The sequence below is a fragment of the Grus americana genome, chromosome 5 (assembly GCF_028858705.1).
Source record: "Grus americana isolate bGruAme1 chromosome 5, bGruAme1.mat, whole genome shotgun sequence".
In the NCBI taxonomy this organism is placed as follows: Eukaryota; Metazoa; Chordata; class Aves; order Gruiformes; family Gruidae; genus Grus; species Grus americana.
In genome coordinates this window covers 59,517,053-59,544,622 of record NC_072856.1, presented here as the reverse complement: position 1 = coordinate 59,544,622, position 27,570 = coordinate 59,517,053, and the positions used below count along the sequence as shown (strand labels likewise).

At 42.1% G+C, this 27,570-nt stretch overlaps 1 protein-coding gene across 1 annotated transcript; it reads right to left on the bottom strand.

Moving 5' to 3' along the window:
• Nucleotides 1-2,305: 2,305 nt before the first annotated feature.
• On the bottom strand, nucleotides 2,306-27,194 carry TRMT61A (tRNA methyltransferase 61A). Its single transcript, XM_054828401.1, has 4 exons — nucleotides 27,100-27,194; nucleotides 24,440-24,804; nucleotides 14,697-14,963; nucleotides 2,306-5,483 (listed from the first exon to the last, which is right to left on the bottom strand). Exons 2-4 carry the CDS (start codon nucleotides 24,768-24,770, stop codon nucleotides 5,155-5,157), a joined length of 927 nt encoding a protein of 308 aa, XP_054684376.1. The 5' UTR covers nucleotides 24,771-24,804; nucleotides 27,100-27,194; the 3' UTR covers nucleotides 2,306-5,154.
• Between the last annotated feature and the right edge of the window lie 376 nt (nucleotides 27,195-27,570).

The window sequence follows — 27,570 nt, the reverse complement described above, 5'->3', positions numbered from 1 at the left end:
CAGAAATAATTCTCTACCTTGCTACTGCTTCTTCCACTTCTTCCTCCAAGCAGATTTGGTTCTCACATCCAGCTGATTCCTAGAATAGGTGGCTCTTGATTTTTAATTATTCTGAAATAGTGCTTTATGGACAATTTCTAAGGGCATGGGGGACCAATGTAAAAAGTACCACAGAGCCTACAATGTCATCATCTTCCTCACCCCCCAAAGTGGAATAAAATAGCTTCTGGCTCGGAATATTTTGGTATCACAAACTTTCATTCCACATGCTAAGGGACCAGCCCGGCCGAGCCCCAGACTGCTGTGTTAGGGGTAACTACTGCTAACGTACTTTTGACTCAAGGAAGGAGAGGGGACTACATCCCCACCCCCACCCCCAAGCAACAGGAGAGAGGAAAATTTCACTTCAGACTTCCCTTTCCTGCATGGTGCCCGATACAAAGGGAGGTTGCTAAAGCAACAGTTTCTCCCAGCTGACTAGACCTAGTCATGCACATGGGCTTCATGCTGAATCAGTACCAGCACCATCAGAAAGATGGAAAAAGCTCCTTGTCTACTTCCTAGCTTCGACTGCTCAGCCAGCACTTCTGGGAGCTCTGAATTCACTCCATCCTGGTCTCTGACATTTCCTGCAGCTATCTGGACCCCTGGGGAGAGCTTCTCCACAGCTCCACTGGACCCATTCATGCAAATCACCCTCTTAAGAACTATAAAGGAATACGGTATTTAGCATCAACCCACTCAGCCCCCACCGAAATAACTTCAGGCTGAGGTCTTCAGCAGCTTGAATGATGCTGTGCTGTTGCCATGGCAGCACACCGCTCTCCCAGGGTGCCTGGGGTCGGGACCACTCAGGAGGCTTCTCACCGCAGCACCCTGCAGCAGCAGTAACTGCAGAGCCTCTGCGGCTCCATGGCCTGGTGGGGTGGCAAAAAATAGCCCTTCTCCCTGCCTCGCGGGCCAGTAAAGAGAAGAGGAAAATGCTTGCTTCTGCCAAAAACCTGGCTGTACAATCTGAGTCACCTCAGAGCGCCAGGAAGAGCTGGTGTATGCTAGCAGTATGTCTGTTAGCTTTGGGTTTGAGGACAGAAGCGGGGAGATGACAGAAGGGACGGCTCCATGGCAAGGGAAGCCCAGTTGTGGGCGATCTACCTTAGCAGCCAGGTAGAAACACGTGAGATGCCCCACAGGCCAGTGTTCCCAGCTGGCTTCTGCATTTATTTCTATCAGCGTATCAGCCAGCTAACCTCAGAGTTCAAAGCTGTTGCCCTCTGGCAGAGGAGAACAGCACGTCCTGAACAGCCTACAAAAGGACATCAAGCTCCTGGGCGAGATATGCAGGTAAAGGGCTGGATACCAGTGGGGAGGATTATTTTTATTTGACTATTTAATTCAAGGTTTATTTGTTCCCTGTGTTGATACTGATGCAGATTCATTCCAGTTCAGAAGCCGTCACGTAGAGAGAAAGGAAATAACACAATCTGGCTCCCCTCTTTTGGCATCTGAACAACATAGCTCCTCAGGAGCACTCAAGAGGCCAGCAGCATGTAAATGCTTTCCCTCATGGTGACACAGACAGAACTTTCTGGTACTAGAGTAACCCCCTTCCTCCCTTTGACTAGTCCCAGCTGCACGTAGCTTTGGTGTGAATCATGGTTATGCAATGCTGACTCTCCCACTTTGCTCTTATTGCACCTCTCTCATATTTGCACAACCAGAAGCCAAGAGGGAGCCCAGCCATTTCTCAGCCCTCCTGAGCCTGCACTGCTCCCACTGGCATCAGAGGTGAGCTGGGAGCACCGAGCACCGCTGAGCTGCAGCCCAGGAAGGCACGGTCTTCTCCAGTCTCTGTCCAGAAGGAACCTGGCAAGGCATGAGCACATCGCCTGCCCAGTGCACTCACCCACCTAAATGATGCAGACTCTGCTGGGATGCGCGATAGTATTTACAAGTAGATCTAGGCTCGCTGCATCTCTGGGCCCCCCTCCTTTTAGGTCACCATGACTTCCGCAATCATCCAGTTGACCAGGACTAATGGAGCACAGATGTACTCTCGAGGGAGTGAGTGTGAACCAGAACCCTCATCTCTGGAACGCTTCCCAGGAAGAACCATCTCCTCACCATCACGTATCCCAAAGTACCTAAGGAGAAGACAGAGCAGGAAAGGAAGCAGAAGAGTGAGTTCCTAGTCTTTTTGCTACTTTATCCCTTTAAGGTTCTCAAGCAAGATTTATGATCACATCTTCTTCAGAGGAAAACAATGTTGTGCTAACAGGTAAGCAGGAAACAACCACAAGGAGATATAGATCTGCAATGCTTTAATTAAAGCACAGGTAAACAGCGAACAGCAGCAGACCTCTCAAGTGTTTCACAAGCCTCATCTTAGTCATTACAGTTTGCCTTGTAGGTTACAAGGTGTCTACAACCGCTCTCCACGCTAGCTTGTAGGGCACGGAGCACAACAGGACAAGCTGAACCTGGCTGTCGGGCAGAGCTGTGTGCTGGTGCTTGTCCACAGCAACTGAGGGATCCAAGTGCACAGCAACAATGAAAATGTGCAGCCTGCCAACGTGAGACCAAACTGTGTCAGGGCAGGAAGAAGAGATGTTTCTTTCCAGACTGAAGACTAAAACGTATTAGAAAGAGAAAGGAGCCTTTGAAAGCATGGACCAGGCGGATTCCCCCAGTGTGGCAGGAAAGACCCATGTTTCTGACTTACCACTTTTGGCAGGGAATGTAGCCAGAATGTAAAACATGGGTGATCATAAGCAGAATTAAACAGTGGGGGGTTCTGGCAGCACAGTACTGTCCATGCTGGACAGTGTGGGATCCTCCTTGTGACCCTGACAACAAAGCAACAGCAGGAAGCGGTGGGGTGCTGCTGGCCATGGCTGTGATTGGCAGCAAAAACACAGAAGCCTTTTTAATATTGCAAAGACAGAAATGAAATCCTTCTCCTCTTACGCAATGCTTGCCCTTCCTCAGCAGGGATCAAATCAATATGGGACCTTGCAAAGTCAATGGTTTATTTCAGGGGTTTTGAATTGGGCTTTGTAGGCAAAAAGGCATCAGCCTTGTTTCAAGCTCCATGAAGACACATCGGTATTTCCATTCCACATCTATTTGTAGGACAGAAACGTGACTTTGTTCCTCTTTAATCCTCTTTAAATATTACACTATTTTAAAATAAAGTCTGTCAGGAAAAAAGAATCAAGTCTAGGGTTGGAATTATCCCTGGTGAAGATTGGGGATCCCACTTGTTAGTGAATAAGAATCACCTTGAAGGAAGTTAAGAACAACCTTGTAGCATTAACGTCGTATTTCCCCATCCTTTCTTCTGGTTTATGTTAGTACCTTAGCCTTACCTCTATGGTGGTGGTTTAAGCACACAAATGTGCATATGCATACACATGCAAGCATGTCACTATAACACAGCTACCAAACCATATAAACAGTGTTAACAATTTACTGCCATGCCTTTCTGGGGGACATTGACAGCAATAGAGAGAACTTTCACATAATTTCTGAGGAAATGCTACAGTTGTAGGCCAACTTACGTAACTGATTTAGTTGAACAGAATTGCTTTCTGCCTTTAATCTGCTCAACAGTTTATCTTTGCTGTCGTGATCGGTTGAGCTTTCTTTAAACCATTATGGATTAGCGTTCTGCTATAACATGTTAAAAGCTTAGCTTTGTTTATTTTTGTCAAGAATGGGGGAGGGATATCAGGTTCAAATGTTCAGGCAGCAGTTCATGAATGGTTATTTTTCTTACATGGCAATCAATATATTCAGGTGCTGAATGCACGGCACAGCTAAACGCTTCCAGAGATAGAACTGGTGGCCGGAATAAAAATGAAAGAAAGAAAGAAAGAAAGAAAGAAAGAAAGAAAGAGAGAAAGAGAGAAAGAGAGAAAGAGAGAAAGAGAGAAAGAGAGAAAGAGAGAAAGAGAGAAAGAGAGAAAGAGAGAGAGAGAGAGAGAGAAAGAGAGAAAGAAAGAAAGAAAGAAAGAAAGAAAGAAAGAAAGAAAGAAAGAAAGAAAGAAAGAAAACTTTATAAATTTGCATCATTATTTTAATCTGTAAATATAAAATTTAATCCAGCATTCAAATAGTTCATCACAGCCACCAGCTTTGTATGGAAGACCAAAGAACAAATGGTCTGAAAACTTAATTAATAAAGCTGGTTGAGGATTTTACTAAGTTTGCATTGTTGTTGCAATTTGGAGACAGAAATCCTGCCAAAAGCAATCTGTCGTTCAACTGCAGGAAGATAGTACACCATAATGCACAAAAACCTCCAAACAAACAGAACCTCAGCCACACTGCTTAAAAAAAGGTGTTCAGATAATATTAACCAGCTGTTCGGTGAATTTTCACAGTGGATTCATGAACTATGAAAGTGGATGGTCTATTAGAAGACTACAGTATGAATCCAGGTCCAAATTTCCACTATAAATTGATGAGCACAATATACTATTTGAAACCAAATCCAATGATTAGCACACTTCCTTGACCTCTGTGTAATCTAAGTGATTTGCAGATGCCAGCCTGGAACAGAGAGAGAGGTTGTGTTCCTAAGCGCTGCCAATAATGCTCTGTGCAGCCGAACACTATTGCAAGGAAACACTAATTCTGTGATCAGTCATGTTGGCAACCCTATGACCTTGCAACTTTCATATCTAAAATGAAGCAAGTAGGCACTTTCACATTCCTAAGAGCAACACAGACATTAGAGGAGTTAAAAAAAAAGTGTCTAGTAGTGCTAGAAAAAAAATAAAAACATAAACCTGGGAAAGTAATTCAGAAAAGAAGAAGAAAAAATCCAACTTATTTGCAATTAGTGTGCTGTTTGTTTTGCTTTCTTATCAGGAGAGATCTTTATTCTGCACATTCCAGTGAATGGCCGTTCGCTATTAATTTATCTTCTTTCTGACGGCAAGTGGAGCACCATTCCAGAGTCTCGACATTCCCTTGATGCTGCTCTGGTTAATGCTTGTGTGCTATTTAAACAAAGCATATTCCAACCAAATCTGACTATATATGGAATTCCCTGACAAGTAAAAATTTGGATGCCCTACAAAAAAGAACCATGAAAACAGAAAACATACACAAACACACAAAACACTCCAAACTGCACAAACTCAACGTGTACTAAAACAGGCTCTTGGTGGCGAAGGTCAGGTATCCAGTGTGACCGACCATCTCCCTGAGTGGCACACCGCTTTTGAACTGCACAGTTCCTTGCTGCAGCTTAGCGCATGGGCTACCTTGGTTTGATGGGTTGCTGCTGTCAAAGCCAGCGCTAGAATTATCCTCAGCTGCTTTTCCAAGGTCAGGGATTTGCAAGCTAATTGTCCTTACGTTGTACACTCGGAGCAGAATTTCCAAGGTGTTAATCTCTGTAAAACCATATTCTTCCATCGCTAGGCAGGTTCTCTGGACTTGTTCGATGCAGGGGGAGAAAGAGCAGATGCGGCCACCTGCAAAATGAGACAGGTAGTGGAAAAGAGAGCAAAAACCAAAACAAAGCACTTAATCTTTTTTCAAATTCTCCCAGATGCACATAGAATTGCTATTATACAAACAAAGTGAAAACATTCTTCAGGAAAATCTCCACGAGGCAACTGTGCATTTTTCAAGTGCACAAAATCAAACATGGGCGACTCTATGTGATGCTTCAGACCGTTTAAAAATTGCAACAGCAAATTCATTCATCTTCCAAATCCAGTGTTGTCCACCACATTTGTTCACAATAAAACCATTAAAATTGATCCCTTTAGAGCAGCGACCTTTTTGGTATCACTATCCACTATTCTGGACTGAGGCACCGAACTGAAGTTGGCACCTACACAAAGCCAGAAGTCATTCTCCACACACTGTACAGAGTTGCCTTCATTAGAATATAAGCGTGCGTGCACACACACTCTGACAAAAGCGGCTGTGTTTATTTGAGAACGATGGTATGCGTGTACAGAATAAAGTAATCTCTCCAGGCCATAGATGGAGTGCTGTTAAGGCTTTACCCTTTTAGTCAAGCTGACTATCATGTCTCCTCAGCATTAAAGTTTACTGGGTATCACATCGGGCGGTTTTACAGCAAATGCTTCAAAACTCCAGGATAGGACTTTGAAGTCATAAACTAACACTTGTCTGCTTGTCTGCGCCAGTGCAGATTTTTGGTTCTAAATACAGGGTATTAATAGGCCCCCTACAACTTTCTGTGTGCTACAATGTCACCTTAACAGCTGAGAATAGAATGATTCAGATTTACTCTGAAAAGCCACAGCCAAATCAGATCAAAGAATTATAAGGACACTGTCTGCCATAAAGCCAGGGCATGTGCTTTCACCCAGGACACAGTGTCCCACAAGGCAACTGCCCTTCCTGAAAAGCTTTTGTGCTGGGGGAAGGAACACTGGGCAATGCAGCTCCAGCTATTGTTTCACTTATTACAATTACATGAAAATGCTTGCTGACCTGATTTGCATTCCTTCCCAGCCCTCTCCCAGGCCCATCCAGTCAAGCCTTCCAACACTAGTTGTCTAAGCAGTTAAAGAACCCGTGCAAGTGAGAGCAAAGCATCCTGCTAAAAATAGAGGCTATGCTGGGACTACGTGAAGCCTGCTTTATCTCAAACTCCCCTTTTTTTTCCTTTTTCGTTTCTAAAGTCACATCTCTAAAAAAAGAAAGCATCAGGTCTGAAAGCGTCACTATAACACTGTAGTTACTGTGCAGCAATGATGTGCTGGGTACTGACTGAGGAAGAACACTTTCCATGACTGTTAATCCACCGTACACTAAGTAGGATTTAATTTTAGTCCTGAAATAAAGTCTCCATAGCCAGGGGTTCTTAATCATGCATCTTCAGAACAAAGTACTCTGGACAAGTAATTCCCTGGAGTGACAATTAAAACCCAAATCTAATAATCACCTGCAAAATTAATGCTGGTATGTGTCATTATTAACCAACTCTGTTGATGCTGATTTAATTGCACACCCAGTCCAATAGCTCCCATGAAATTACATTTCTATGTTCATCAGCATGGCCAGGGCTACCAAAATGATTCTGAATCAGACAGTTAATCTTTTCTGGCCAAAGCAGTACACACTTCTACCATGTTTGTAGATGTAAAAGAGAAAAGCTCAGGAAGAAATTTCTATTGCCTAATTAGAAAGCTACTATGATGCACATATGTCATAAAGAAAGATGTTATATTCTTATTGTGTAGGGAACTGAAAAAATGTCTAACTTAGCTAAATGTCAGTTCACAATAACTCTTTGTCTGCGAAGTAAGAATTTGCAGAGACCAGAGACTTACTACTATTTCATTCAGGCTTTTTGGTTTTGGCGTTTTATATTGCAATAAAAAAAGGGAAATATATTTACATTTACAGTAAGTCTGTTCTTATTTGTTCTGATTACAAGGGTTTCAAGATATGTTTAGGCTTTTGAATTCACGTGCTCTAGATTTACAGTCAAAAACTAAGGAGCCTGCACACAGCTGTTGGCATACAAGCTGCAGAGCCGCCTACGGTTCTTGTCAGGCCTTCAGTTAAAGGCAGAGCACCCTTCATTTGCCTCAGGATGGTCAGCTGAGCATAGCATGTCAACACCAAACTTGGTGATGATTTATCAGACTGCCTCATTGCAAAGCGGACTTCTTGGGGAAGTAAGGTTACAGAAAATGGGCTTTCAAGCTGCTTCGTAGGGAAGAAAGATCTTGCTTGCAATAGCTAATATCCAGAGGGGAAGTGCAAAAATTAATGTTACTTTACTTACTGCACTGCTGGAAGCTTCTCAGGTATAAGGAGTGAGAAAACAGCCTAACAGTTGGTATTCCATATAACTGAGAGCATCCAGTGGGTTTTAGTAGTTCTGCCAATTTCATTCTTTCCCTTTCATACCTATTGTTCTGGTTATTACACATCCCTCCCAAATAAAGATACCTACAGATAGCTTAGAAGCAAACCCACCAAGCATCTGTCTTTATGGGTCCTAACAAGTGGGAGAGGGGTCTCCTGCTTTTTCTTGTACACAGCATCGGGCAGGCCAGATTTGACTTGCAGGCTGGACTTGTTTGATTAAGCAGATATTAAGAGAAAACTGGAAAGCTACAATTAGCAGAAGGTTGGAAGGCAAAAATGAAATTGCAGTTCCAGACTGCAAGAGGCTGTCTAAAATAGAAAGATTTGGGAAGTTCGATTGCCATGGTGTGTTTAGACCAGCAAAAAACCCTCACTCTGAGCAGCAGAAAACCAGCACTCAGAAGGACACAGTTATCTGTTCCAGGAGCAGAGACAACTGTCATCTTCAACAGACCAGATGCTTCTGAATTCTCTACACTGGGCTGCCCTCTGTACCCCCACCGGATTACCAGCTAGGCAACACCCTTTCTGTCACAATCACCAAACAGATATAAATCTAGATTTCAGCATTCACAATTCTCAGATTCTCTAAGAGCCCTCTTGTCCTTTAGACATCAAGAGGCATTTAGGGCTTAGAGGACTTGAATATGCATTGCTTTTTGTCTCGCCATGCCAAGGATTCCTTAGTGAATGAAGAAAAGACATGTACTCCCTCCCTCTCCACTTGCTGGGGCACACTGCTCTGTCTGTGGATCACAAAGGGGTGGACTAGACTAGAGAGCAGTGAAAACCACTGAAGGGAAACTTTTTAGTACAAACTGAGTTTGTGTTCTTTCAGAGCTCTCCTTTTAGGAAAGCTACCGTTCCCAAATTTGGTTAATGAGATGTGTGTCATCATAAATTGATATAGTAATTATCTGAGATTAATCCTGTTCACATTGGGAAGCTGTGTGAGGTTTTTGATCTGAAGAGCTGTCTAAAAATGTGTTTATTCATGTATAATGCATCTGACAAGTGCTACAGTTGAGGAGAAGAGAATAATGAGACTGTATGAAAGACTTAAATTTTTTTCTACCTTCAATTTTACAGGGAGTGAGTTAGTTTGAAACATTTAATGGAGAGATTAAATCTCCCAAACCCATAGGCTGTAACAAGCCCACACAGTCCTGGCAGTCACTGTAACCAGCAGTAGGGTCGAGAGGATATGAAAACTGAAGTACAATTCAGACTGGAATGATTAGAGAGCTTAAGGGAAGGGGGAAATAGAAGATTTGCGTCCACATAGCACTGTACATTTTAACAGACAGTATCTAATTAGTAATCAAGGGACACACCCTTGCATCTTTACAAGAGGTCAGTGCCTTGAAAGTTCCTCCTCTTTCAAGAGCAGTTCCTGGTACTTCCCTGTGCAACTCCAACAAACAATTTTGTTTCTGGTTTGTCTGAGCAAGGACTAATACCTCTACCAGTTCTATTTAGCTGGTAACTACACTAGGTTTGAAGTATGGAAAATCTGGCAGTGCTACCCAATTGACAAGAACTCCAGTGCATGCTTATGATACAGAAAATGTGTCCAAATTACATGCTCTCACTTCTGTAGGTTATAGTATGTGTCACAAGTGCTCTGACAGGTTTTTTCATCATCCCAATATTATTCAGAAGATGCAGAAAGAACATATGTAGTGCAGCACCATTAAGTTCCAGGGAAAAGAGCCTGTAATTTTAGCAATGATTCTGTGATGTAAAGAACACAACACAGCATTTTTACCTCCAGTAAAAGAACACAGCTCTGGGTTTTGGGACTTCAGTGCATTGTCATAATTGGAGGATTATGTTACAAAGATCTCATGGAAGAAAAAAATCACACAGGCATTATCATTATGTAGGGGCGAGGCAGGAGTCACTGAGCAGCATCACCGTGGCATTTACTCCGTGCTAGTAGGACACTAAAAATATTGCCTCTGTAAAAGGGGACAGAACGTCCTTTAAGTGAGTGTGCTCGTGGGCGATTTGATGTAGCTTCCCTGACAAGTGAAATTAGAGGATTTGGCTGTTGGAAGAAATTAAAGGATGCTTCTTGATTCAGAAAAGAGAATTTTCTCCAAATCACTTGCCAGCTCATTAATAGGAGCTTGTTGTGATTGTCTGCAAATGTGACCTTAACATCTACATTTGTAGGTGCATCCTTCAAAAGGAATTTATTCCTGCTCACTATTATGGGCTGGCAAAAGCATGTAACAAGGAAATTAAAAAATCAGTTGGCTCCGAATTGGGGAAGAAAACCTAACAACTTCCTTTAAGGATATTTTCATCCCAAACTACTTCTTACAAACTGTGTAAAGGCCAATAGCTTTGGCCAGCATTCCACAGCATGGATTATGACGCAGGAATCCTTCTGCTTGATTCTTGACATGTGATTGAATCACTTTTACTTCAGGCCAGACCCATTGCGTGCACCTGACCCTGGCAGACCAGAGCTATGTTAATGCCCTCCAGTGAGATACAACTACTGGGGCTGGCTCAGCAAACAGCCAGTGCTTGGGAACCAGATGAAGCTGCTTTGTGGGTTAGCACCCGGCCCTAGATCTTAGTGGGGCAGCTTTGCACTAGACCAGATGGCGTCTCAATGTTGAGAGGATATGCTTCAATTTAGTTTGTGGATCTTTAATCTCACCTTGAGTTAACTCTCTTTCAAATCAAAGCAGGTACTGCACTAGCAAAGGCTGGTGCCGACATTTTAGCAGGCGCTCATTGCTTCATCCATTCATTCCAAAATAATCTCCTGGGGACATGAGAAGCATAGATATCGACTTGAGTACCACCTGCACGGGTGGAGGACAACAGCAGGCTAGACTCTCAGGCTCCACTTCCTGCCCTAACACATTCCCTGTGTGTTCTTGAGGTAGCCTGAGCCCAAACGTTAGCCTTGATGTCACTGCCCTCTTCTCAGTCTGATTCAGCCTGGGGTACTCCCTATCCAGATACCACAGGGGTGAAGACTTGTTGCCAGGGATTTCAGCTGCTGCTCAAAGCCACACCTGGGTGGTTTAAAAATGGGACCATGAATAACTTCCGGGGTGCAAGAAAAACAGCTAGTGAGACTTTCTATGTGGACGTGGTATTCCCTGAAAGCTTGGGGGAGGAGGGAGACAAGCCCAAATGAAAATTGAAACCAGCTAAACCAGGCAATCGCTTACCTGCACCACAGGTTACTGGGAGAACGAGATATTATTTATGCTCCTATACAGCATCTGTAATAACCAAACCTGGCAGGTTAGGACAACAATCAATGGCTATGCTAAGGGGGAAAAAATGCAAACAAGACCTGTTTTAAGTCCATTGTGTACAAATGAAACAAATATAAGAGTTTGGAAATGAAAACCAACTACTACTACAAAGAGCAGAGTACTGCTGAAGGGCTTCTGTGATGGCAGGAAATGCAGAGGCCCAAACAGGGAGATGTTCAGAGGGAACTTTCCCTGCAGAGTTTTGGGGGGAGACCCGACAACACCGTGTTATCTGATTCAGGTGATATCTCAAGGATCACAATTTGACAAACTCATAATTTAAGGGCTTTATGATGCTCAAGAGGAAGTGGCAAGTCTGAATTTAAGAGTAAAATCTTTAAAAGAAAGAAAGAAAGAAAATAAAAGAGGGGTGGTTTTAATAATTTTGTGACTCAGACTGTTAATTTAAACACCACCAAGGACTGATTTACAATGCAAGAGGCCAATCCAACCTAATATATGGCTGTATTTTTCCATCTCCCTACCTGAAAATTTAAAATCTGTATGAAAATTACTGGACAAATGGGTTTCTGCCTCATGTTCCACAGCCTTGGAAGAAATAGACAATATTTATGAGAGTAGAGTAGGTGGATGCAGAATTATATTCAAAGCACTACAGTATTCAGCTGTGAGATGACTGTGAGTCCAAAGTTTCAGGGCATTTAAGAACTGTAGGATATTGAGGATATTTTTGTTACCTTACAATTTTTTCATTTTCTTCATTTTTTTAAAATATAGCCTGAAGGGGTTAACAGCAACTTTGCAAAAACCACCAAGGTCGGATATTGGGAACAGCAGCTATGACTATAGAAAAGCATTAATCAGCAGATGCTGCAAAAGAAAAACAGTGCAGGTCTGGAAATGAAAGCAAGTTCTGCAGTGCAGCACTGCCTGAGAGATATTACAAGCAGCATTTCTGCTGAAAATGTGACTGGTGAAATCAGCACAGAAGGATGCAGCTGAGATGCAAGCCTGAACATTGGCAAAGTACATCACCAGAGAACAAGAACCTTCTAGTCACAAACCTACTCTGTCATTTTATTCTTTTAGCTCTTCAGAGCTTGGCAGTGCTTTAAATGGGAGGCCAAGCTACTGTAAGTAGTGTATTTACAGCATACTGCAAGGCATAACGCGAGTGATAAATACACTCTGTAAAGAGGATCATTAACACTCAGCCTACTAGGAGCTGCAACTACTCAGGATCTTGAGCTTAAGTAGGAGAGAAAATACTGATTTGATAAGGTTTTGTTAAGGTTAAGAACTCTCTCTTAACATACTGTCTCAGCTGAACACTCTACAATGAATATTGTGGGTTTAAAGAGGTGGCTAGGTGATGCTATATATTGAATTCACTTAGCTCTGATTTCATTCAAAGTACCTTAAGACTTTAGGGAATAAATTACCACTATCTGGCAGTACAGCTGCAATACTTGCATGGCACATCACAATAAAACCCACAGTGTGAATGGTTCAAATGTGACCCTGTCCAGATGTGAGAGGGTGTGGAGGGAAAATAGTGGAACGACTCATTTTCTCCAGTGATGCTTTATCACTATACTAACCCTTGGAACGGCAGTGAACAGCAGTATGTGCACAGACTGTTCTTACTGCAGAAGAGCTTTAACTATTTGAAAACAAAACAAAGGAGCACTATAAAGTTATCTGCCTGTGGTAGGGAAAGGGAAGCAGTTACAGATACCCTTCTATCATATTTGAGATTTTACAGCAGTGAAAAAAACCCACAACAAAACTACCCATGATTTCGAAAAAAACAGAAATGTGTGTAAGTTTGTACCTATAACTACTGCAATCAATTATATTGCATATGAAAAAGAAAATCAGCTTTTGTTAATATGCAAAACAGCAAAATAAAAAAAATGTCCCTGGCTCAGTCAGGTACTATGAAACCCAAAAGATGAGCCTTAAACCAATACCAGATCTCAGACACTGGTGGCTGTTTGCAACAAAAACTGCAGCAAGGATCAGCCACTTCACCTTTTGACTGGTACGTAAAGTGCATGATGCCACTTCACAAACACAAAATGTGGGATTTTAAAGTATTTATATTGCTTAAGCAGATGTAACCTTGTAGCATAGCACAGAAAAGTATAAGCAGATGTTAGTGCCAGTTTGGGACTACAATACCTGTTGTAGGATTTCGAATGCTGGAGTGAGACAAGGATTCAAAACTTGGAACTGTTCAAGCAGCTCTGCTTAGCATTCTAAACATGCACCACTTAAATAATTCAAATTGGACTGCGCAATGCAGCGCCTTCTAAGCTGGGAAGTCAGCTGAGTATTGTGCTCACTAGATTAGATAATTTGAGCATGGGAAGGGCATCGTACAGTGCAGTGAAATTTTTGTTTTCCCCAGGACACACTGGAAAGCAGCTACAAATTGAGCTGTAACCCTTGCACGTACAGTGTGCTAACAAGTCTCTATTTATTCACTTTTTAAAGAAAGCATGTGTTACATTGGTATCAGAAAGCTTTCTAGAAAATTCTCACTAGTAGCTGAGGTTGCCTAACAGCTAAGTCAGTCCTGACTGAGCAAGGTATTGCACATTCAGTGACCTATAAGAACAAGCTTAAATCCTGTGATTTCAAGAAGACCTAACAATTCACTTAAACTCAGGCCTGTGATTACATATTTTAACAAAGAACTGGGCCTTGGCACATAATCAAGTTTTAATAAACTCATGTCCCAGCATGGGCACTGTTCAGCACTCCATGCTCTCTTGATTAGAAAAGTCACTTTTGTAGATAGAAGTGATCTGGCACAAGTTAGTTCAGATCCACACTAGTATAGTTACACTAGTATAACATTAATTAGGGGAAAACTTATTTCAGGATAACAGAATGATTTATTTACTGAAGGTTATTTTTCAATAGGGAGAAGATTTATAATAAACTGATGAAATCCATCCAATATCTCAACAGCAGTCCTGACTTGTTGCCACAATCCCAGAATAACTGGCGTAAATTAGAACAGCCTTTATGTTCCATTCCCACTGCAACTAACGGCAAACTTCTCATTAGCTCCAAATAGCTGAGATTTAAGGCAGAAATTGGCAAGCATATTTAAGTATCGCCACATTTTCTTTAACAATACTGATGGGGTGCTCTGTTAAATAGGTCCAAATCTGCAATGATTGATGTGAAGTGCATCTGAACACCTTTTATACAAACACCTTTCCACTGAATTGCCAAAGAAATTTGCTTTCAGCATTTATTGTTACTGCTGCTTCCCACACAGATCTAGCAAAATGCACTTGACAAAAGTTCAAAGGGTTTTCTACAAACTGCCCATGCTAATTGTAGCAGCTAGCACAGGCCTGTAGGAAAAAGTTGTTCTTCTCTTTTCAAATCTTCCACTGTGAATTGAAAACCTGTTTTGAAGGTTTTTCAGCCTTAGAAATGCCTAGAGACTTTGACATTTGAGAACAGTGATCGCACAATGGAAGTGAGCGGACCTAGCATATGGCTCAAAGGCAGAGATGTGCATGCACGGTACTTCCTGAACAGAAAGAGTGCAGTTACCTTCAGCTTTTAACGCTGACTTTGCATGTCCTATGGCTTCCCATGGAGATGGAATATCTAGGAACACAGCATCTGCAATATTTGATACACCAAACCCATTTTTGCAGACATCCTGGTTGGTCACAGTGACCAGATGCTCCACCCCATGTTCCCGAAACTCCTCCCTGGCCTTCTCGGCCCTCTGTTGGTGGAACTCCACTGTGTACAGATGCCCTGTGGGAGCCACTGTCCTGATGAGAGCGTGGGAGAGGGATCCACTGCCTGTACCTGGAAAAGAAAAACAGCTCATGAAATGCCTTTTGACAGTGATAAACATTAGAACAAAGGTCTTCTCCATTAGTCCTCCTGCTTGAACACTTACTCAAAACCCAAATGAACAGAAACCATTGGTTAAACTACTGAAAGAGAACAGTCCTTCCTTCACAAGGGGGACTAAAGGACCTAGGAAGCAGTCTTCAGGGTCCTCAAAGCATTAATTAAAAATCTGGCCTCTGTCCCTGGAGTAGAAGAATAATGCCAAGGGTCAGCTATAGCTCTAACAAGTGCCAGAAGAGAACGTGAGGATGTAAATGCAACAGGAAAAATTCAGGGAAATTAACCAGAGTTTTTCTTAAAGTGCCAGACTCTTCTGGAGTGAAAAAGAGATGAAGCAAAGTTTTAACATATTTTCAAAACCTTATACTTCATTAAAACAAGGAAAAGATGGCGGCGAGGGTCCAAGCTTGAAAATCCTATTGACATTCATGCAAACAAATGGACTTTGGGATATGGAGTCTGTTTGCCCAGGCCCCTCAAGAGACACCGGCCATCCCCAACTCCCACTGGAATTATCCAGAACTAAAGCCTCTAATCTCCTTGCAGTCACAGTGACCAAATGATCTGATTTCGCAGGTGACTTGCATACATACATGCCTACACAATCTTAACAAAGTCTCATGAGATCCATCATATATCTGAAATTGTATGTAAGTAGAATTGCCATGTACAACCAGGGACTTTTCTCTTTGTTTTAGTTTGGTAATTTAGGAGACTTATTTTTAATGATCCACTGGCATATTAAATAGATGAATGACTAATAACCAACGTTTTCACTGAAGAAAACACACATATACCAATTCACACTGCAAATTACTCATTCGAGTGGCATTTAGCAGAATAACCCCCAAACTCAAAACCCCACAGCAACCCCAAATTATCTGTGTTTATTGATTTATAATTCTGTACTTGGAACACATTTCTCCTGTAGAAAGAAAATCTATTTCTAGCTATCTTCAATGACTGTTCAGGCTAAATTTCAGCCTGAAGCAAGTTCTTTCAACTAACATAAATCTTAAAAATCTTATAAAGGACAGAACCTGAAGTACAGCAGTGGTGGAGAAAGCTCAGAAACTAGTAGAAAGGAAATTAATTAGGGGACACAGGGGCTGGTACAGCTGCTTAATTGGAGCAATACTTTCTGTAACCATACAGGAAGTCAGAGTTTACTGATGGATCCAAAGTTCTTGCCCTCTAGTCACATAAGGGGAGAAACATTGTCGTGGCACTGTATTTAATCTGACAGCTCTGAAAGGGGAGCCATTCAGACTATAAACAGAGTTCACAGCCCGCGTTTGCCACCGGAGCAAGCAACTGCAGTGCGGAATCAGCACCGCTCCTCTGCTTCCCTCTGAGAGGGCTCTGACCCCAAGGGGGTAGGCTAGCACCCTTCCCCCAGCTTTAATGGGGCAAATTAGATGAGGAGTGAGGACCTACAGATTTTAGCACTGGCTCCAAAGAGATCCAAAGGAAGAGAGAAACTGTGATACATACATTTATTTAAAGTGAAAATCCATGCATTGATGCCAGTCTTAAAGAAAACAAAAGGCAAAAGACACATACATGTGCACACATGAAAAACTATCTGGCCATGGGACCTATAGGCTCTAAATGTCAACATAAACTTTTCCCTGGTCAAAAGGAGTAACGGTAGCACAGTAGCCATGTGGTTGTAAAAACTCAATGATATACGTGCATAGCAAAGAAATAGCATTTCATTGATTTTTTTTTTTAATGACAAGAGCAGGGAACTATTGTTCACAGGATGCTAAAATGACTGAAATCCTGCCATTACATTTCATGCCAGAAGGCAGGATTGCACAACTGAGAACTTTCGCAAACTGACAGAATTTAATTATTTTACCTCTCAAAGGGGTAATGCTGCACACTTTCTGCATCTAAAGGAGTAAACAGAAGGCCTGCCAGCACAGCTGGGCTGTAAGCAGAAGAGAGAGGCAGTTTGTGCATGTATCCAGTTTCCGTGTTCATATTCTTTTACATTTTTAATCACTTTCCTTTTAAATCTACTCTTAAAACCACCACAGAAGATACTGTTTGTCTCCTTCCTAGGAAAACGCATTAAGATTTTTGGGGTTATTTTCTGGTACTCTTTTTTTATTTACAAACACTCTAAGCCAAACCCAGAACTAAACCCAGGATGTTGGAAGTCACCACTTGCAGGCTGAACTTTTGTTATACAAGGTTGCCGGGAATTATTTATTGTTGACTGGCTACCACAAATATGAGAATAATATGCATGTATCACATTTTAACATATCAAATTCTATCATGCTAACATCATTAATGACAGTATTTCTGAAGATGCTGCCTGCCTTCTCTGTGACAGCACTCTCAAAACTGCAGGAAACAAAGAACAAGATGGTTATAAATCACCCACCACTGCAAAATCTTTCCTTGAAGGGATGCCAGATTCTGAAACCAGTCCTGTGAAATGATGAAGACCCTCAACTCTCATGTGCCTGATAGTTCAGCACGCTTGATGTGATTCATCAAGAATATGAGGGTCTGGCAGTTCCGTATTAGTCCACACTCAACACAAGCCCTAAAACCACATCAGCACTGTCTGCAGAAAGCAGAGGTTCAACCCTTTGTTTCTCTGATGTTGTAAAAGGGGAAATGAATGTTTATATTCACCTTCTGCCCTGCAAATCTGCAACATCCAACATTTGACTCCTCTCGCCACCTTCCCAGTTCCTTTCCAATTTCTCTTTGTCCTTATTTCAAAATCACAACTGAAAAAAAGTAGTATTCAGCAAAATATGACTCAAAGAGTCCTAGGCACCGGTTTGGAGTAAGTTCTAGTCAGGTTCAGGTTTCCTTGGGAAATGAAAGGTATCCTTAGCATGACAGAGAATCAGTCAGGAAAGCGGCAAAACACAAGGAGTACTACTGAAGACATGAACTAGAATGCCACCAAACCTGAAATATCATAACTGAATTATCTGTTGAATGCTCAAAAATGAATATTTTGTATCAGAAGAGGCGACTTAAGAACTGGATGAACTCCAATAGATTTTCATTCTCCTATAGGTGCAGTGAAATGCCTATGTTCCTGATTTGACCTAGAAAGCGGAAGGTAAGACAACTTCTAGAACAAATACAGTTTATAATTTTTACACCAGGATGCTTGCCTTTCTGACAACTTGCACTATAAATAGCCTTAGAAACTGCTCTCTACCACAGGACAATGCCCATTTAACTACAGCCTATTAATCATGAATGGACTCTACAGAAGTAAAACAATGGTAATTCAAACTACACTGAAGACACTCTTAACACCACAGCTGCTGTTTTAGAGCTCACTTAGGTGAGCACTTAGGTCATTGCTAATGCCTTTGGAAAATATGATGCTCTTTTATGTTGACTATTCTGTGATCTTAAACATCTTAGTCAAAAAGCAGAATCTGCGTTGCAGGCATTTAACGAGACACTGCAAGGTCCCCAACATGCCATACTCAGACCTCCAAATCTGAGGAGGCACTGTGTAGGGGATCAGCATGTAGACTAGGAAAGTGATCCATCTCAGTCCAAAGGCACGAATTAAGGTCCTGTGTTAAAACCCCATGAGTTAGGTGGCTAATGACCCTGCAGACCGATGTAGTATCCTTCCCTTCTTCCTGGGCTCAAGCACACTCCATTCTTCTCTGACACATCTAAGCTCAGGGGAGTGTTTCTGCCCTCTCCCAAGGCAAGGAAAACACTGTAGTTTTAGAAGGATTTCAATCTTAACAAGTGGACACCTAGATGAAACACTTTAGCTCAGCATCTACTGATACTTCCTTCTGATTTGTAGACAAGAAAATATTGATCAGATGAACTCCGTGATCATTCCCCTGACCTCAAACAGATCTGTTCTTCTCACTCTCTGCTTATTCAAGTGACAGGTTTTCCACAGAGAAACATTCATGCATCTCAGCCATCTTGAAACAATGTCCACGTTAAGATCATTTCTCACCTTTTCAAAGCTGCACTGGACAACATCTGAGCTGCTCAAAAATAACATGTGCTGTTTCAAGACAGTATAGATACACATCAGAACACTGTCCAGAGAAACATGAGTGTTACCATAGCATCTAGCATAGCACTCGACTGATAACTGAGTAAGAGAATACATTTTTACACTGTTTTCTGTTTAGTCTGGTTTTCTTATTGCAAAGGATATTTGTCTAACCTCCCGGAATCTCACTCATGCTATAAACATAAGTGACCGATTCTGTGTTCCACTACGTTTCCTCATTGCAGGCTATCACTTAGCCTGTCTTCCCTAAAAATTTCTCATCAAGGTTGCTTCTTTTTTTAAAAAGGAACTACAAATTGTGATTTAGGACCTATAGATGTGTATAGCAGCGCATACGCAAATGCACTTTGGAATAGAGCTGAAGAAGCTCTTAAGTGCATATGTAGGTTCATATTGCTTGAAAAGAGGAAAAGTGAAAAGTATGCAGAGTACTATTTAATACTGGGTCTCTATAATATCTAGTAACATTTTAATAGAACTGAAGTTTCTGCTGCAAAATTTGGCTACCTAAGATATTCTGAAATGAGTAAATACAACAAAACAATGACAGCGTTGCTGTATTTGTCTCCTAGCGACGACACTTAGACCTAGCAAATAAGACAGGTCATGAGTCAGCCATGAGAACGGAAGGAGCCTCAAAACCAAAGGAAAATTAATCTTTAGATAGAGCTAACAACTCCACAGCTAATATCTGTCAAGAAACACTGAACAGAGAAAGACTGCTCACTGTACATGACAAGTTCATGTAACACGAGAATCAATAATTTTTAGCAAATATATGAAGAGATATTAAGCATCTGATGGAAACTAACCCAAAGATCTTACTGTGAAGATACTCAGAGGCACAAATCATGGTGGCAGAGGTGAGACACAGCAAGAACAGGAACAGAGAGAAGGAGATTGAGGGAAAGAGTTTCAAGGAGAGGAGCTGGCAGCTGAAAGAGGAAACAGCAAATCAAGAAGCTCCCTTTACAGAAGATTAGCTCTTTCTCCTGCCCATCTTTTGTGGACACCATACTGCAATAGGCATTTTAGGCAGCAAGCTGGAAGTCAGAGAGGGCCACGGCTCACTGACCAGATTGAGGAGTTGCAGGAAGATTAGTAGGGAAGTTTTCCAGGCTGGCACTGCCTACAAAAGGAATGGGAATGGGAAGACTGAAAAGAATTTTTCCTTAAAGAGTCGGACTTCTTTAGGGAGGGATCTTCTGCAAACGGACATAATATTGTTAAGTTCAGAGCTGCATGAGAAACGCATATGGTGGTCAAGTGAAATGATAAGATGAAAGTGAGTCCAGAAAGTCTGGAAACTTAGGGTATGAACACTTTAGGGTATGAACAACATTCCTCATTAGCTGCAGGTCAGCCACAAGGCTGAATACATTAGAGTGATGCCTCATGTGGCCACAGTTTTGGTTCAGTTCTTTGGTCTGTCAAGAGAATACTATGATCTCCGACGTTTGTACTGATGAGACCTTTCTAATACTTCAAAAGGTGCTATGCAAGGATTGCGTTTTCGAATTCTTCTCTCATTCTAACCTGAACAGCTGCTAAGAGGTAGATAAGGGAGACATTATAAAACACAGACTTAATTAGTATGAGCATATTCCAAAATCAAATTAATGCTTAGAAACTTTGGTCTGTACTTTACACTAGAGCTGCAAACAGTTTACATATACTTATGCCACAAAAATTGTAAAGACATGAGCAGTATTTCTCAAAAAGTCTAAAGCACTTCAGTAGAGTCATAAGCATACAGCTGACTTGCTGGGACTCCACAATAAACTATTAATCATTTATTGAGTATCCATTAATCATTAAGTCATCATTAATTTTTTATGGGTGTACGCTTAACAAAATCTATACCCAGGCTGTGAGTTTGAAAATTTCATAATTGTTTTTGAGAAGCTCTAGTGTAAGGCTGGTGAGCAGCTCTTGTTACTCCTCCACAGAGAAACCATGAGACCCAGAATACTGTTCTCAGTCTGCAGAAATCCAGTCTGTGGGCTCAGAAACCCATTGCTGTGCTGTGTGGCAATGAACAAGGTTTAGCAATTTTTAATTTGGCATTTAGCTGAAGGGACATGAAAAATCCAACTAACATTTCTGCTCATGTGAGTCTGATTTTGTTGAACACTGAAGGATCACTGGGATGGTGGTTAGAATACTTTTGACTAAATTACATTTTGTCTAAGTACAATGCTCCATCAAAGCCAAAATATTTCTGAGATTTATCAGATTAAATGAGGTTTCACAGTGCTGTACTGCATTCTCCGAGTAATTTAGAGGGTTAGGACAGACACTTGTTCAGGTCTCACTAGGGAGAGAGGACAGTAAAAAAGCCTAGATATGTGGGGACTAGAAAGAAACAAAAAAGGGTTCAGATATTGGAAAAAATATCTGAAAGGTTTCATATTGGTTCCAATGTAGTATAAAAATAAATGTAAAAACCTCAACATTTGTTGTCAAATGGAGTTGTTATGCTACATGCAGCTGTAATCACTGGAGTGAAAATAGCCTTGCCTGGGAAGTTGACATCAAGATTAGTTTTGGAGAGTGTGGCGACACACAAAAAAAAGATTCAGTTTATTCCTTTATCTAGACAGTGGCTGCACATGCAATTAATGCAAATGGTATCAGAGTCACCTGACAAGAATTAAAGTTTCACACTACCAAGCCACCCACAGCAGGTATTTTAGAAGCTATCTCAAGGTTCTTTTAATTCTGGAAAGATTGGGCTGTTAAAGACTGTATCAGAGTGGGGAATTCCTCAGACCAGGGAGCAATGCTTTGAAGAGATCTTAGCTCCAGCAACAGTGCTAACAGTTTTTAAATTTCAACATGCTTTTATAAATTAGAAATTAGCAGAAGACAGAAAAAGGATCATATTCCTACACCTCCATCATGAAACATCAGGCAGATGCTGAGTTCCCTTAGAGCCTCGTTTTAATTATGCATGCAGTGCTGACAAGCTTGGTCTTTATGTATTTATTAAAATGTATTAAAAATAGTAAAAACTGTATTAATATGTTTATATCATTTATGATAAATCATGACTAATCAATTTAAACTGCATAATTCAAGTGATATAAAATTAAGCCTTCTGGCTATTCTACTGAATTTTTCTCATCACACACAAAAGATCATTTACACTCATATTCACAGCATTACAACACAGAGCGTATTTCATCTTACTTTATTGATCCTTTCTTCATACAGTTGTGGAGACAAATCCACAATTCTGCTTGCTTACACTAGGTAAATGCAGGGCACTCTTCCACAGTCTAATTAGTAAGACAAGAGGAAAAGAGCTTGGCCTGTTTACAGTGCCTGCTTTGCCAGTCCATACAGCAACTATGTATATCGGTTCAATTTCAAATAATAAAAAAGACAGACCTCCATGCTAATTAATACTCAAAATACACCTAAAACCAGCACCAGCAGGAAGCAGACTCCAATGTCATTACTAGACCAGATTTCCTGTCTTGTTTCTATTAATCACCATTGGGCTGGTTCTGTCTGGGCTACACAAGGTTAATCTAGAACTAATGATTTTGGATCACTGAATACAGTCTAATTTAGGATGGCACCGAAGTAGATTATATCATCAGTGGAGGCTCCAGTTGTCAATACCTGTAAAATTTTTAATTCAATTCACCACTTCTGGTCGGTTGCAAGCAAATTTGCAGTAAGATCTCTTGCTTCAAGGTTAACTAGATAAATTTGATGCAATACTCTTTCTTTCTTTGTGAACAGTGAATCTTTCAAGCAATACAAGCAAAACTACAGTAGTAAAACTGTTCACTTTTCCTAGAAAGCTGAAGTTTGACAACATGGGCAGTAAAATAAACCAGGGGACAGTTTCCCATTAGCAAAAAGGATTGTTTCTGCCTGTGACTTTTGACTCATAACATTTTTGGGAATCTGGATAGGTTACCTCATCAAATGTTTCCATTTCTTAGCTGTTTAGATAAATGAGCTTTTAAACATTTTCACCCTCTCTAGGCACCTCTGACATTACTGAAAACATTTTATGTGCAGCTCCGCACTTTAACATTCACCTATTCCAAGTGAGGCAGGACATGGAGCAATTCAAATCTCTCCCCTCCCCAAATAATTTGCTGTGTTTATTTTTCCCATCCTGTCTAAACATAGCAGGGAGGCAAAGAGGTGAAGAGCTGCCCAATGAACAATACTGCTACTTCCCATGACAACCTCAAAAATGCCTGATTGTCCTACAAACCAAATTATAAACTCATAGGACCCAATCATTTTAGCAGTACCAGAGGTTTCTGCATATGGCTCTGCCTGTTTCAAGTGCTGCTCTACAGCAACCAGCTCCATATACCACCTGTTTCTTAACGGATGCAACTGGATGCAGAGAAAAGCGGTGTTTTCAGTTGTGTTGGAAAGTGGCGGTTATGCCTGAAAAGCTGCCCAAAATTATGCTTGGGTGGGAACAGGAAATGTTAAATGCAAGAAAGTGCAGTGCAGCGCAATCCTGTCATGCTGATCCTTTGCCATATCTACGCTTGAGAGGGAAGTGTATGAAAGTGCTTCATAAAAACGCTCAAAGGAAACAGTCAGAAAAAACCAAGGATAAACTACTTCAGTTCCTATTTTGCCAAACGACAGAGATGCACTCAAATCAAGCAAGCCTCATACTGCCTGCAGTAATAAAGTATGAAGGCATTATTATAATCTGTATTTAACCAGGAAAATATTTATTAATGTAAAATTTCACTCCCTACTTGCAAATTAAGCAAAATCATGGAAGCTGTAATAAAATAAACCAAGTTTAGAAACAAAACACAGCCCTGTGATGAAGACATCATCCATTGTATAATACAGCTATGGTGTTGCAGTGCTACAAGTGGATCGCACTTTGGAAGAGAAAGACGAAATATACGTATTTACATGGTATCACATAATATAAATACTGCCACTTTATTTTCCTTACTAGTTCAACACCCTATCATTAGTCTCCTTCACTGGGTTATCTCAATTATGTTCTCTGAAGCTGAAAATTCAAAGCCTGAATTTTTATTCAAATCATGTATTTAAAAATATTTTTTAGCTACTTAACTAAGTTTTAGAAAAGGGAAAGAAAATTGCTTATATATTTATTCTAAGAAGATGAATTAATGAAATACATACTCAAAGGTATACCCATACATGAGGCCAGCATACTGAGGTAACATTACTGGTTGAAGAAACAGCAGCTGATAACACGTGCACATGAAAGGGAATTACTGAATGCGTAGGCTGGGAAAATTATATCACAATGGAAAAAAAAACCCCACCTTTTTGGAAAATGTAAAGATAAGCCTGTTTTTTCATGGAAGTGTTGGTGTTAGTTCTTAATAAAGAATTTCAACATATTAATTATTACCTGATTCGCATACTATGGAGCCTGGTTTCAGTTCTAACATCATGGTGATTATAGAGATGTCAGTGGAATACAGAATCTGCGTCCTGTGTGGAAGATTCATGGTCCACAGTTCTGGAGTTGGATGAAGAATAAACACCCATCCTCCTTTACTGCAGGTCACTTTGGAGCCATACTTCTTGCCTATGAGGTCCATGGAATGCCTGATGACCCCATACTTAGTCTGAGTTACAGTGCCATGCTGGACTTTCACAGGAAACATGGATTCGTGGCCCAAGAACACTATAGCTGTGTCACCATCCTTTATCGTATCTCCGTATTCAACAAAACTCATTGTGACAGTCTTGTACTTGGCTGATGGTTGTCAGCTAGAAAAGAATAAATATGTCAAGAGAGTTTTGCAGAATCACGATGGAGCTGAAACTGCAGACATAAAACCAAGTAATTTTATTTCCCCGATACAGAACAAAACCACACTGTGCAAATAAGATGTTAGCAAGGGAACTCCATGAAGTTCAGGGACCTCCCCCCTGCTGCTCTCTTGATCCAATTAAAATCAATGGAAAGATCCCACAGATCTGAGTATAACCAGTATTTTTCCCATTTTATGGTACATTTTAAAGAAAATTTAGGAAATACATTATAATTTACTCAGCCTGCTCCACCATATGGCTGAGAAACTTCCAAGGTAGTATCAATTTCAGCACCCTGTTCAATTCCAGTTCACAAGCTCTCAGAGTATGTTGTTAAGCAGTAACTTTTATTTCCATCTGCTGGCTTATCCCTGGGTGATTTACAACATAAGACAATTGTTACTTGCCTGGATATCAATCACTACTTACTAGGACCACTAACAAAAGTTTACTTGAAAGTTTTCCAAATGAAGTTTTAGAGACAGAATAAAGGTAGTATCTGCATTAATTTATGCATAAATGTGACTAACTACATGGAAAAAAGGAATATTGTGGCCTTTAATTTGCTATTCAGGTGCCAAGTAATCGTCTGGGAAGTGATCTGTGCTGCAAATAAATGTAAACAACCATTTGCAAGCTAATGCAAACAGTTCTATCACTTTAGGTCCATGGTCTCAGAGCTGTTTAGAGAATTACGATTAAATTTTGTTGTCTTTGAGAAGACAATCTAGAAATTAGAAGGCAGCTTACAATGAAACCTGGCATTGCCTTTCAGATAAGGCAGTTAACTAACTAGAGCTGCAGGTTGATCATTTTGCGGAAGGAATTGTTTAACAAAGTAATGGTGATCCCAAAGTTAGAAATTAAAGCCCATGACAGAAGACTTTGAAAGTCAGATTTCTGGTTGCACGAGAGAATTAAAAGCAGCTTTACTTTTGGTTTCAGAATAATGATTTGATTCCAGCACTTTTGTATTGAATGTGTAACAGCTTGGTCCTACTTCGTTTTCATTACAAGCTTTTAGTTCTCAAATTCTGGTCTGCTTCTGTTGACCAAAACTCATTGTAGTCCAATTTGTTGTTAAGCAGCTAGATTTATAATTTTTCCACTGCAGTCACTGAGACTGATAAACAGATGTGCTTGGGGCCAAAACTTCCAAAGCTTATGACATGCTTATTGCATAAGGTATTCAGATGCCAAAACAGAATAGGCCTGTCTGGACATATGGTGAAATAGTAAGAAGGGCATCCCATGAATTCAGAAATGTATACATACTGACTTTGTGAGACAGTACAAATGCTTAACTGTGTTTTGTAGCTTGTGCCTTCTGATTATATTCATGTCTTAATCTTTCATAAATGACACTTGTAGTTGCTACACTTGTCTCCTTTACTCTCTGGGTAACACACAGATGTCTTGGTACAGTATTAGTTTTGCCACACAGTGCTGTGGAGTGGGAGTGGAAGGGACGGTGAGGCTGAGGCTTGTGGCACCGGCTTAAGACTCTTCTGTGGGCTTGCCTAACTGCAGTGACCTAAACTCAATGACCCAGGCGATCTCTCGCAGCCTCACAAATTAGACCGCTAAAATGGTTCTGTGTTCCCTTCAACCAAAACCCAGATACACCTCTCCCTCTCCTGACCGGCTTCCACACAGACCTGGCAGGCTACCTCTTCCCCCTTTGAGAAGCCTGGCTGCCTGACACGGCAGCAGGGGGAACCTCCCCAGGAGGCAGGCATAGCCGTCTGACCTCCCGGGCAGTGCACGCTCCCCGGTAACACAAAGGCTGGTGAATCCGCTACCTGGCCACCCGTTCCAGAAAGGCTGTCCCTGGCCGCGGGGCCTCCCGCCCTTCCCGAGGGCCGTTTCTCTCCGCGCCCCCTCAGCTCCAGCCCCGCTGCCATGCCGTGAGAGCGGTAAGGCCGTTCCCGCGCCCTGGGAGCGCATAAGCCCGTCGCAGCGGACCCGGGAACTTAATGACTGCTCCGGGGTCGTGTCCAGGGTTGATTGATTTAATTCGGTATTTGTTGAGGCGGGGTTAAAGCACAGACCAGGCAGGAAGGGGAGAGAGCCCGCCGGCGGGGTCAGAAGAAGGATTAGCCTGCAAGACAGCAGCATTAACCCGTGACGGGCCCGGCCGGCGGCTTCGCAGGGAGCGGGAGCGCCCTCGCCGCAGAGCGCCCTCGCCACTCCTCAGGGCCTCCCGTCCCCCCAGCAGCCACCAGCTGTCCCCGTCCCCAGAGCCGTTACCTTACGGAGCTGAGCCCCGTCAGCAGGCCCGGCCCGGCTCTCCTCACACGCGGTACCCGCCCAGCGCCTCCTTCCGCCCCGGTCGCAGGCTGCTGACGCTCCCGCCTCCCCGCCGCCTCCGCCCTCGCCAGCCGTGCCTGGAGCCGGGGAGTCGCCGCCGCCCGTGCCCGGCGCGGCCCGCCCCAGCTGCCGCCGCGCGGCCCGTCAGCCCCCGCAGCCCGATCAAGGCGCCTTCCCCTCAGCCTTCCGCTCCGCAGGCTGCCGCTGCCCGACACAGCCTCCCGTCCTCTCAGCGCTCCTTGCTGGCGCCCTGGGGGGGCTGGGGACGGTCACCGACCACCCTCGGCAGCCCTCCGGGCACCCCTCGCCGAGCCGGCCGAGGTGGGCCTGCCTCGGCGAGGGGCGGCGATCCCAGGCAGCTGCGGAGCCGAGAGGGCGCGGAGGGTTCACAGCAACTCTTGGTGAAATTTG